Below are 11299 nucleotides of genomic sequence, written 5' to 3' on the forward strand. Positions count from 1 at the left end.
TGAGTTTGCAAAAGAGTATTAAAACCTTGGACCGAGATCAAATAATATGCAAAGTAATGCGAAAACAGTGATATCAATCCCTGAAGGATTCACATAGTTGGCACGAAGCCCAAACATGGCAATCAGCCCAAATTATGATGAGAACAAGTAGTTTCAGTCAAATACGTAGTAATTTCATCAATCGGGACGGACCAAGTCACAATCCCCAACGGTGCTCTACCCCACGCTCGCTATCCGGCGTGCAAGTCACCTCAATACAGCACTATGATGTGCAAATCCGGGGTTTCAAACCCTCAGGATATCATTTACAATCATTACTCACCTTGAACCGGTGAAATCTCTAGCTCGCGACGCCTTTGCCCCTCAAATCGGCCTCCACGCGCGTCGAATCTAACCAAAATCAGAGCGAATACATCACAATATGCTAAGGGAACAATACCCAATCGAAAACAATCGAAAAATAGCAAAGATCTCGAAACTAGCAAAACCCGAGCACCGGGCCCACTTCTCGAAAAATTACAAAATTCACATCATCGGATTCCTTATCTCGCCACGAGTCTAACCATACAAAAATTATCCAATTCCCATAACATTTCGACCCTCAAATCCATGATTCTATCCAAGAGGGTTTTCTATACTTTCCAACAAAATTCGCGGATTAAACACCAAAACTAGTGATAGATTCAAGTTATACAACCAAAATTGAGTTAAGAATACTTACCCCGTTGTTCTCTCCAAAAATCTCCCAAAAAATCGCCTTATCCGAGCTCCAAATCGTCAAAAATGGCAAATGGGACGAAGTTTGGACTTTATTCTGCTGCCCAAAGATTTGTTCTTCGCGTTCGCGGTCCTCCTCTCGCGTTCGCGAAGAACAAAGTTCCAAAAATTTATTTTCCAAACTCTGCTCGGACAACCTCTAGTGTAATGGTCATAACTTTTTACAAACAACTCCAAATGACTATTATAATATGTTTCTGGAAACTAGATTCAAAGAGCTACAACTTTTATTTTTGAATCATCTCCAAATTCATTGTAGATTGAGAGATACGAGCCTCCAAAGTAAGACCTGCGCAACAGAATTGCCTCTTCTTCGCGAACGCGAGGCTCTCTTCGCGAACGCGAAGAACAAAACCCCAGAAGCCAAATCCTTCTTCGCGAACGCGCGGGGACCCTCGCGAACGCGAAGAACAATACCAGATACCAGCTTCAGCCATAGCAAAACGGCCCGAAATGATCCGAAACCACCCCGAAACACACCCGAGGCCCTCAGGACCTCAACCAAACACGCCAACATATCCCATAACATTATTCAAACTTGTTCCAACCTTCGGAATGCTCAAAACAACATTAAAGCACCAAATTTGCATCGGATTCAAGCCTAACAATTTCAAGAACTTCCAATTTCCATTTTTGATCAAAAACCCAACCAAACCACGTCCGAATGACATGAAATTTTGCAGACAAGTCCAAAATGACATAACGAAGCTACAGCAACTCTCGGAATTCCATTCCGACCCTCGGATCAAAATCTCACTTATCAACCGGAATTCGCCAAAATACTAACTTCGCCAATTCAAGCCTAATTCTACACCGGACCTCCAAAATCAATTTCGATCACACTCCTAAGTCAAAAATCACCTCCCGAATCACCGGAAATCACCTCCGAGCCCTCTAACTCATAAGTCAACGTCCGGTTGACTTTTTCCAACTTAAGCCTTCCTTAAAGAGACTAAGTGTCTCATTTCTTATCAAAACCAATCCAAATCAACTCTAACACACCAAATACGATAACGAAACATGAAGAAGCATAAAATGGGGGAAACGGAGCGGTAACTCATGAGACGACGGGTCGGGTTGTCACAATGTATCTACTTGAGAGAGAGTGCATATTTAGGTGATTGTATGAACAACATCACTCCCGGAGTATAGACTAGAGTCATAACCGAGGGTTTAGAGGTTGGATTAGAGATAACGATACCTCGGGTGCGATCTAAGTGAACTGTAATGTGAATCTAGCTAGCGTAGCTTGAGAGAGTGCGTCTAGTAAATTATCATAATTGCTTGAGAGAGATTTATGGTAGATGGAGAGTTCATGATTGATAGAGGCAGCTAAGTCACAGCTATAAGAAATATACAACCAAGGAAATCAACAACGGGGGAAACCATTACCTTAGACCTATTCCAGTTGTTTACAAATCAAGCATAGTTAGTTTCAGCTGTTTATTTATTTTCAATCTTGTCTTCTTGGTGATATGAAACAGATACAGTTAAGCCTTAGTTCTCTGTGGGATTCGACTCCGGCTTTTAGACCGGATTATATTTACAGCGACCGCTTATCCTTTTTAGGACTAGAGTTGGGCGTGATCAAATTTTGGCGCCGTTGCTGGGGAATAACAGTGTAGTTGTAGCTGTATATATTACTAGGGTTCAAGTTTGAACTTATTTTTTTTTGTATTTTTTTTGTAACTGTTGATTTGAGAAACATGGCATCTTGGAATTATGGGAATTTAGGTGTAGATAATTCTAGTATTGATCTCCATACATATTGTGAAGGAAACCACCCGTGGCAAAATTTTCAAAACGTTCCTAAGAGCGAGTTATGTGCACCAAATCAATCTTATTTGTGGAATGTGTGTGATGTGTGTGGTGGTAAAAATGGTCACCTTCATGGTTGTGCTTATATTTCTTATTTTCCCCCAACCCCTTACGATGATGGTTCTACCTTTTCTTGTGAAGTTAATAGGAACAAAGAACCTGGGAATGCGGACCTAAAGGAGATCAAGGATATGCTAAAGTGCCTTCTGGAACAAAACAATGAGAAACAATTGCACATAGAAAGGCAAGAGGCAACTATTGGCAAGTTGGAAGCTCAATTGAGTCAAGTGGTTGGAGCTTTTAATGCTCAACAAGCCAATATTGAGGATAGTAGCCAAGAAGAGCATGAGTTTGAGGTGTTAATTGGGGAGGTCAGAGTAAAACATCAACAACCTAGCCAACTAGAATTTGAGGATGTCAATGTTGAAGAAGTAATACTAGAGTCAACCAAGGACTTTGAGGATATAAATTTTGTTGACTCTAGTATCATTGATGTTGAGGATGTTGAAAATCCTGAAGTTCATGTGTTTGAGCGCATTGGTCCACACTCCAAGCATTTTTCCACATTATGTTTGGATGATTATATGGAAATAGAGTCATCTGAACCAATCGAAGAGTCAAGGAATGAGGAACGAGGTGCATATATTCTGGAATTCTTTAGAAAGTCAGGATTACATACCTCATACAAAGGCCAAGGACTGCAGAATACTACATTATTTCCTTGGGCCAGTTAGATTCGTTCCACCGCTCCATGACCATAATCATAAGCTTGAATCAAAACTTGGGGTTCAATTCATTAGCTCGAGGTGGAGGCAAAAAAGTGATTCGCGTCGTGCCGCGATGTTAAATCAAGCGCTTGTTGGGAGGCAACCCAGCTTTATTGCTTTCTTTTATTTATTTTTTATTGTTTTTTAATTGTATTATTTTTGTGGTGTCAATTTTTTTATTTTTTTAGGAGCATGGAAAGCAAAGGTATTGGAAGCATGCAACAACAAATCAAATGGTTGGAACTAAGTGTGAGGTACCCGCACGAAGGACCAAGCCTGGGAGAAGTCTGAGTACCCCATGAACTGCTAGTGCTTCGGCCTTTGGCCTATCAGGGAGTCTCTTTTACCCTTTTATTAGTTATGGTGTGCATTGGGGACAATGCACAATTTTAAGTGTGGGGTGATGAGATTGTCTGGGTGACTTTTCATGCTACTTTAGCTGTATTAGTTTAATTAAATAGTTTTTTAAAAGATTAGACTTTTCCCGACGATGAATCTATTAGACAATTTTCTTGAGGGAAGTAAGTCTAAAGAAAATACTAAAAAGTTTTTTTGTTTTGTTTTAGGTAGTGTAGTAATTCCCCCTTAGTTTTTTTTTTACCACGGTTGTTTTCCAAGGGCTTTTCTTGAACCGGGTTAGGTAGATTTTTCTTTGATATTTTTAGGACCCTGAGGACTCTCTTGGACTAAGATGGGTAAGGGCAGGAATGCAACCTGTAATGTACACACCTGCTAATAACTAAACGAACTTGAGGGTGCGACGTCTAGGCTCGTTTGTAGACTCGTAAATTATGCCTTAATTGTGCACACCTTGTATTGCTTGAACGCTCATGTGAGTGTGTTGACAAACTAATTCGGAATGAGTTACATGCCAAGTGTGTGTGAGGTAATACCTGTATTCTGTGCTTGCATGCGATACCTAGAACTTGCCTGGTGTGTTTGCAGAGCGAAATAGAAGTTGTTTGGTCTTAGAGATGATTGAGGCATTTCTTTGTGTAGCCGGTCTAATTATGAATCCACCTGTATGTATCACCATAGTTAACCCCTTTGAGCCTAAAGCCTGTTTCTTTGATAACCTTGCAATAACCTACATCCATGTGTTGAATAGCTTGACTGCTTGACCCTTTGCCTCTTAGAAGCACTAGAATTGTTAAAGATCATGTAAAAGTCAAAGTGTGGGGTGATAAGGGAGTAGAAAAAGGAAATCAAGAAAATACTTGAATGGTGCAATGGTAGTTGAAAAAAAAATTGAAATATAGAAGAAGGACCTTGCAAATAGGTGGTCCTAAAATAGTGAATGGCAAGAAAAGCCAGTTGCACCTACGGAAGTGGGGGTAGCTCATGAAACAAGTGTGGAAGAATGACTGGGCTGAACATGGAAATCGGAATAAAGGAAGAATGTATTAAAAGTGCTTAGGGAGGTTAGTCACTGTATCCAAATATATCCTACCTGTCCCTTAGCCTACATTACAACCAAATAAAGACCTCTTGATCTTAAACTAAAACAACTCGATTAGTAGAGTATTACACTAAGGGCAAGCTTATGGTGTATCTGTGTGGCATGTGAATGTTCTTGCTGAGAGTGAGTGAATTCTTTCTATCTATAGTTCCTTGTGCTTGATTTTATATGTGTGGAACTTCTCTCAAGAATGGGATGTGAGGGCATGTGACTCAGGAAGAAAAAGCAAGTTTTCACCTCTGTTAGAGTAACTAGAGTAAGCACGAGTGTGGCATGGCGTGAGCGTCTTCATCTGAGGTGTGGTTGTTGCACTGCTTAGGTTGTTCTTCATAATGGCGGGTGTGACATAAAACTGGGTAATGCATCGAACGATTAGGCCTAGAAGTGTGGTTCAACTTGCTCGAGGACGAGCAAAGATTTAAGTGTGGGGTGTTGATAATAGGTGAATTGAACAATAATTAAGCCCTAAAGAACCACTTTCTTGTATAGTTTTTATGGTAAAAGTGATAACAAAATGCTCTGATTAGTGCTTTTCATGCTTTGCAGGTTACATACAATAAAAGAAGGCTATAGAGTACTTTTGGGATCAATTATGGAGGAAAAGAGGCCAATCGCACAATATCCGCCAAGTGCACCATGCGAAATGCACAAAACCAGAACTGGAGATGGACTACCGCGGTCCCGACGTAACCGCGGTCGGACCGCGGCAGGAAGGTGTTGCGGATTCTGAGAGGTGATTTGGCCGCGGTCCTGGCGTAACCGCGGTGGGACCGCAGCAGGACGCGTAAATTTCAGGGACTCAAGTGCAAAATACGGGATTTTAAGCCCTAAACCCTATATTAAACGAGGGAGGCCGGCCAAGAGCGAGAGAGAATGATTTTTGGAAGTGAAAAACATCATAAGGAAGGGCAAGAAGCAAGGAGGATCATTAGGCATCAATCTTTAATCTTCTTCTTTGTTCTTTTACCTTTGAATATGAATTCTTTTGTGATTTTTGTTATTTTCATGAGTAGCTAACTTTTCTAATCTAAGGTTTTGGTGAAACCCGTTGGGGATGGATTGGTTGATATAAGTAATATAGATTTGAATTAGTTTAATCTCTATTTATTCAACTATGTTTTGATTGTGGTTAATTGAAAGGATCCTCAATTAGCCGTTCCTATTTATTATGTATCTGCTTGAGAGAGAGTGCATATTTAGGTAGTTGTTTGAAAGTATAGGCGAGAGTCATAACCGAGGGTTTAGAGGTTGGATTAGAGATAACGATACCTCGGGTGCGATCTAAGTGAACTGTAATGCGAATCTAGCTAGCGTAGCTTGAGAGAGTGCGTCTAGTAAATTATCATAATTGCTTGAGAGAGATTTATGATAGCTGGAGAGTTCATGATTGATAGAGGCAACTAAGTCAACGCTGTAAGAAACATACAACCAAGGAAATCAACAACGGGGAAAACCATTACCTTAGACCTTTATTCTAATTGTTTACAATTCAAGCATAGTTAGTTTTCAGCTGTTTATTTATTTTCAATCTTGTCTTCTTGGTGATATTAAACAGATACAGCTAAGTCTTAGTTCTCTGTGGGATTCGACTCCGGACTTTTAGACCGGATTATATTTGCAGCGACCGCTTATCCTTTTTAGGACTAGAGTTGGGCGTGATCAAGCTTTGACCTCGATCATTTCTCTGATCATTCCGAGGAGCATTACGACCCGACCCGTTATTTCTCTGATCGACATACGGCTGATATCGTTCCTTGTTTGGCCTCGATTCCCTGTCTGTATCCTTCGGGGTCTTGGTTGCCAATCTATTTGGATGAACCGAACCCGAGGGGCTCCCAACTGGTCGTCCTCGACCCTGATCTTTGACTGATAACGATTATGCATGTCCGACCACGTCACAGCTGGATACTCGATCAGATTCTGCTTTAGTTGTCGAGACGCAATCGGACTCCTCTCATTCAAACCCTGCATAAAAGCTTGTTCTGCCCAGTCATCCGAGACCGGTGGTAACTCCATTCGCTCCATCTGAAACCTAGACACGAACTCCCTCAACATCTCGTCATTCCTCTGTTTTATCTTAAAGACATCTGATTTCCTCGTTGCCACCTTTATGGCCCCGGCATGTGCTTTTACGAAGGCGTCTGCTAACATGGCAAACGAATCAATAGAGTTAGGAGGCAAGTTGTGATACCAAATCATGGCTCCTTTTGACAAAGTTTCCCCAATTTTTTCAACAACAGTGACTCGATCTCATCATCATTCAGGTCATTTCCTTTAACCCCGCAAGTATATGAGGTAATATGCTCATTAGGATCGGTTGTCCCGTTATATTTGGGTATATCGGGCATGCGGAACTTTTTAGGTATGGGCATCGGAGCCGCGCTCTGAAGGAATGGTTTTTGTATGAACTTTTTGGCATCTAAACCTTTCAAAACCGGAGGTGCCCCCGGTATTTGGTCAACACGGGAGTTATAAGTCTCCATCTTTTTATCATTGTCCTCAATCTTCTTTTCCCCAGACTCGATCCTCTTGGTGAGCTCTTCGAGCATTCTCATAATGGTGGGGTCGAGCCATTTTCGTTCAACCTCTCTGGCGCCGGTTCAGCACGCCGAGTGTTTTCTTGTTCGGCTATACTCGGAGTTTTATTCTGACTCTGAAGTTGAGCGATGGCGATCTGCTGAGCTTGCAGCATCTCGAATATCACTTGGAGGCTGACTCCCCCATCTTTTATGCCTGGTGTTCCTTGGCCCCCAGATCAGGCTTCCCTGCGTATACTCCTTCCAGGGTCTGCGCCTAAATCTGCATTCAAAGCATTGAGTGAACTAACATCAACTGGTACCACATTTGTCACTTCTCCTGGGTTTATCGGTGGTACACCGACCCCTACATTATTGTTTTCCCCATGAAATCCAAGACCTTCGTTGCCATGAATAGGTGCATTTTGCGAATTTGACATGTTTAATCCTGGGAATCAAAAATTCTTGACAAGAAAAAGTGTAAAAATAATGTGTGTTATGAGAATCAGTAATGAAACAATCACTATTATCTTTAGCCCCACGGTGAGCGCCAAACTGTTTACCTAGAAAAGACGAGTAACAATTAAATTTGATTTGAGATTTTAAAGATATGTGATTTAGTTCAATACCAATTAATAATCAAGAAGTATTAAGTATGAATGAAAGAAATAAGTGAATCAAACCAGTGTTACTTAAGCAGTATCGACCACGAGCTCAGTGACCTCGAGATGAATTAAGAACAATAAAGCAAGAACAATAAAATTGAAGGACGGTTCTGATGAACAATGAGCGAAAAGTAGAGAGTATATTCTTTGTCAATGATTAGATTATGTCTACAAATGATTGGGGTCCCCTTTATATAATAGGGGTGCCCTAAATAAGGTACTTTTCCATTTATAGTAAGGAATCTTAGTGGGACAACTGTCTAACCGCCTAGTACGGAATCGTACAATTCTATTCCGGGATTTGCGCCATGATTTCAGGGACGTGGCAGGAATCTCGCTCATTCTTCTGCAAATCTATAACGGCATTATTTCGGGGTCGAGCATACTCGACTTCGATATCCATCGCACTTCAATCTTCGGGCATTGCACTCTGTCTTCGAGCTCGAGTCTGGTCCATCAAGCTCGAACTCGACCCTACCTGAACTCGGGCCTAAGCCGATCCCTCGAGCCTGGGAGATTGAGCATACCTGATCTCGACCGTATACAAATAGATAGCAAAGTTGTGTTCAGAAATTCCTCAACTTGTACGACAAACTGCCTTTCGTTTTTTGTACAAATTATCCTCTGGTTTCTGTCTTTTTTGTTGGGTTTGTCTTTGTCTGTTAAATTGTGAGCTGTGTTTATCCTTTTCCCTTGCCCCTTCAATTATACAGGTCATGAGCTGTATATGGATGAAAAACAAAGACCATAAAAATATTCTTGATAATAATTCTATTTCATACTCCCTCTGTCCCAATTTGTATAGCACTATTTCTTTTCTAATCAGTCCAAAAAGAATGCCATGTTTTATTTGGAAGCAATTTATCATTGGAATTCCCATTTATCCTTAATGAATTGATTTATTGCCACCTATATTGTGCAGACTGTCCAAAATACTGTCGCACCCATGTCGGATCCTCCAAAATATAGTACTATTTTTGGACGATCTGATACGTACCCGGTGATATTTTCGGAGAGTCAGAGCAACATAAATAGCCACAGAAATATCTATAGTTTGTCTTGGACCATAAGTTTTAAAAGTCTTTCTTTCTTTCTTAAACTCTATACTCAATCAATCACGGTTATATAAATTGGGTCGGAGAAAGTATACAGGTCATGAGATGTACATAGATGAAAAACAAAGACCATAAAATTTTTCTTCAAGATAATACTATTTCATAGTAAAATAAATACTTGTGGTGTAGAAGGTAAACAACCACAATTCTATTCCTCACCACACAAATCAATTGTAGTTACCATTCTCCAAAAACTGCTGTCTATATAAACTCTCATCAACTCTCAGTCTTCATTCACCAAAACACAATATCACTTGTGCAACTGTTCTAAATCAACAATGGCTAATCACTCCCTTTACCTTCTCTTCCTCGTCGCCATAGCATCAATCAGTAGCCTTGCAGTTCAAGCAGAGGCTCGTCGTCTTTTGGATGCACCTTTGCCTGATCTCCCCGTTGGCCTCCCGAAACCCGAGCTACCAACATTGCCACAGCCTGGATTGCCTGGATTGCCTGGATTGCCTGGATTGCCTACATTGCCTACATTACCTATGCCAAAGCTGCCACTGCCACAACTTCCAATGCCTCAGCTGCCAACTTTGCCAGTACCTGTGCCAAAGCTGCCACTCCCAGAGTTGCCAGTGCCATTGCCACCTCTGCCTAGCCCTTAAGTGCTTATCCAGAATGACTCATTTGTATTGATTGTTATTGCTTGTATTTGTTAACTACTTGTTATTTTAATGTCGTTTAAACTTTTGTTTGTAATTCTCCAGTTGGTCGATTATTTGTGGCACTTAACATTCTAAATTCCTTCCCTTAACGATTGCTCAACGACAACAACAACAACTATTCAGTAAAATCCCACCAGGTGGGGTCTGGGGAGGGTAACGATTGCTCAACACCATACTATTATTTCTTTCTGGCGGGCACCATGGCCGCTGATTGTTGGTGTTAATATATATAATTTATTACTAACTGATTGCCCCATCAGCTGCTAGCACGACGGTAAAGTTGCTTTTTCACTTTTGGGCCGTGCCAGAAACTATTTACATTCGGTAGCCGAAAGAGTACGTAAAATTTGTATAATTTTTGTATATAACATACATAATGTATGTACATACAAAAAAATTATACATTTTTTCGTCTATTATTTTGAGAGCGGCTATACAGTATCATTTTCCCTGAAGTTAGAAGTAAAAGAAGTTTTTTACCAACGACAAGGGAATTTCCCTGTGGCGTGACAAATTTATTGGAAACTCTATATATAAGTGATTTTTATATAGTTGCTCCTAACTTGTGTGAACTTGAAGCATGGTTGTTTTCTAACTCGATTCATAGGGAGAGAGATAAAACGGGGAGAAATTCAAAAATAGCCAGATTTACCACTGGTCGTTGAAAAATAGCCAAGTTTTAAAAGTCATTGAAATTTAGCCACTTTAAATCTGAGCGAAAACACTGTTCAAAATCCAGAAAAATACGCCTGCAAATTTTACGGGAGTTCCAGGATAACTATGCTGGAACTCCAAAATTTTACGGGAGTTCAAGCATAATTATGCTGGAACTCCCGCAAATTTTACGGGAGTTGCAGCAAGTATAATTGTCCAGTATATATACTGGAGTTTGGAGCACTGGTGCTCCAGTCTCCCGCAAATTTTACAGGAGTTAGCAAAGTATACCGGTCCAGCATAATATGCTGGAGTTCGTACACAAATGCACCAGAACTCCCGTATATTATACTGGACCGGTCCCTGTTGCAGCAAAATAGTGGCTATTTTTCATTGACTTGATAAACGCTGGCTATTTTTCATTGACCAGTGTGAAAACTGGCTATACCATGATATTTTAACGATAAAACGTCCTACGAATTTGTCGACAGAGAATAGCTAATGACCATAACTTTTTTTTTTGTTTTTTTTGTAGCCTCTAGAGACACCTGGATCTGGGTGTCAATATTTCGATTCGACCGGTTATTTTATAAATTTGTACTATAATAATTTTTTGGTTATTCCATTTTGTATAATCAAAATTAGACTTTTCAAAATCGTCTCAATCATCTCGGTTTCTCTTCGGTATCGGTATGGTTCAGTTAATTTTTCAGTAATTTTTTAAAATGTCATGCAAGAGTCTCTAGTCGAAGTTAGAATGCAATAAATGTGCATTTGCATATGACTTTGACAAAACTCTCTAGACATTTTTACTAATTTAAAATTGATGAGCAAAGAACATGAAAGATGTCCAGAATATA

At 40.3% G+C, this 11299-nt stretch overlaps 1 protein-coding gene across 1 annotated transcript; it reads left to right on the forward strand.

The window, feature by feature from the left end:
* Window positions 9334-9861, forward strand: LOC109222627 (splicing factor, arginine/serine-rich 15-like). The gene has a single exon (XM_019386958.1). It carries the CDS (start codon window positions 9396-9398, stop codon window positions 9723-9725), a length of 330 nt encoding a protein of 109 aa, XP_019242503.1. The 5' UTR covers window positions 9334-9395; the 3' UTR covers window positions 9726-9861.

This window comes from Nicotiana attenuata, chromosome 2 (genome assembly GCF_001879085.1).
Source record: "Nicotiana attenuata strain UT chromosome 2, NIATTr2, whole genome shotgun sequence".
NCBI lineage: Eukaryota > Viridiplantae > Streptophyta > Magnoliopsida > Solanales > Solanaceae > Nicotiana > Nicotiana attenuata.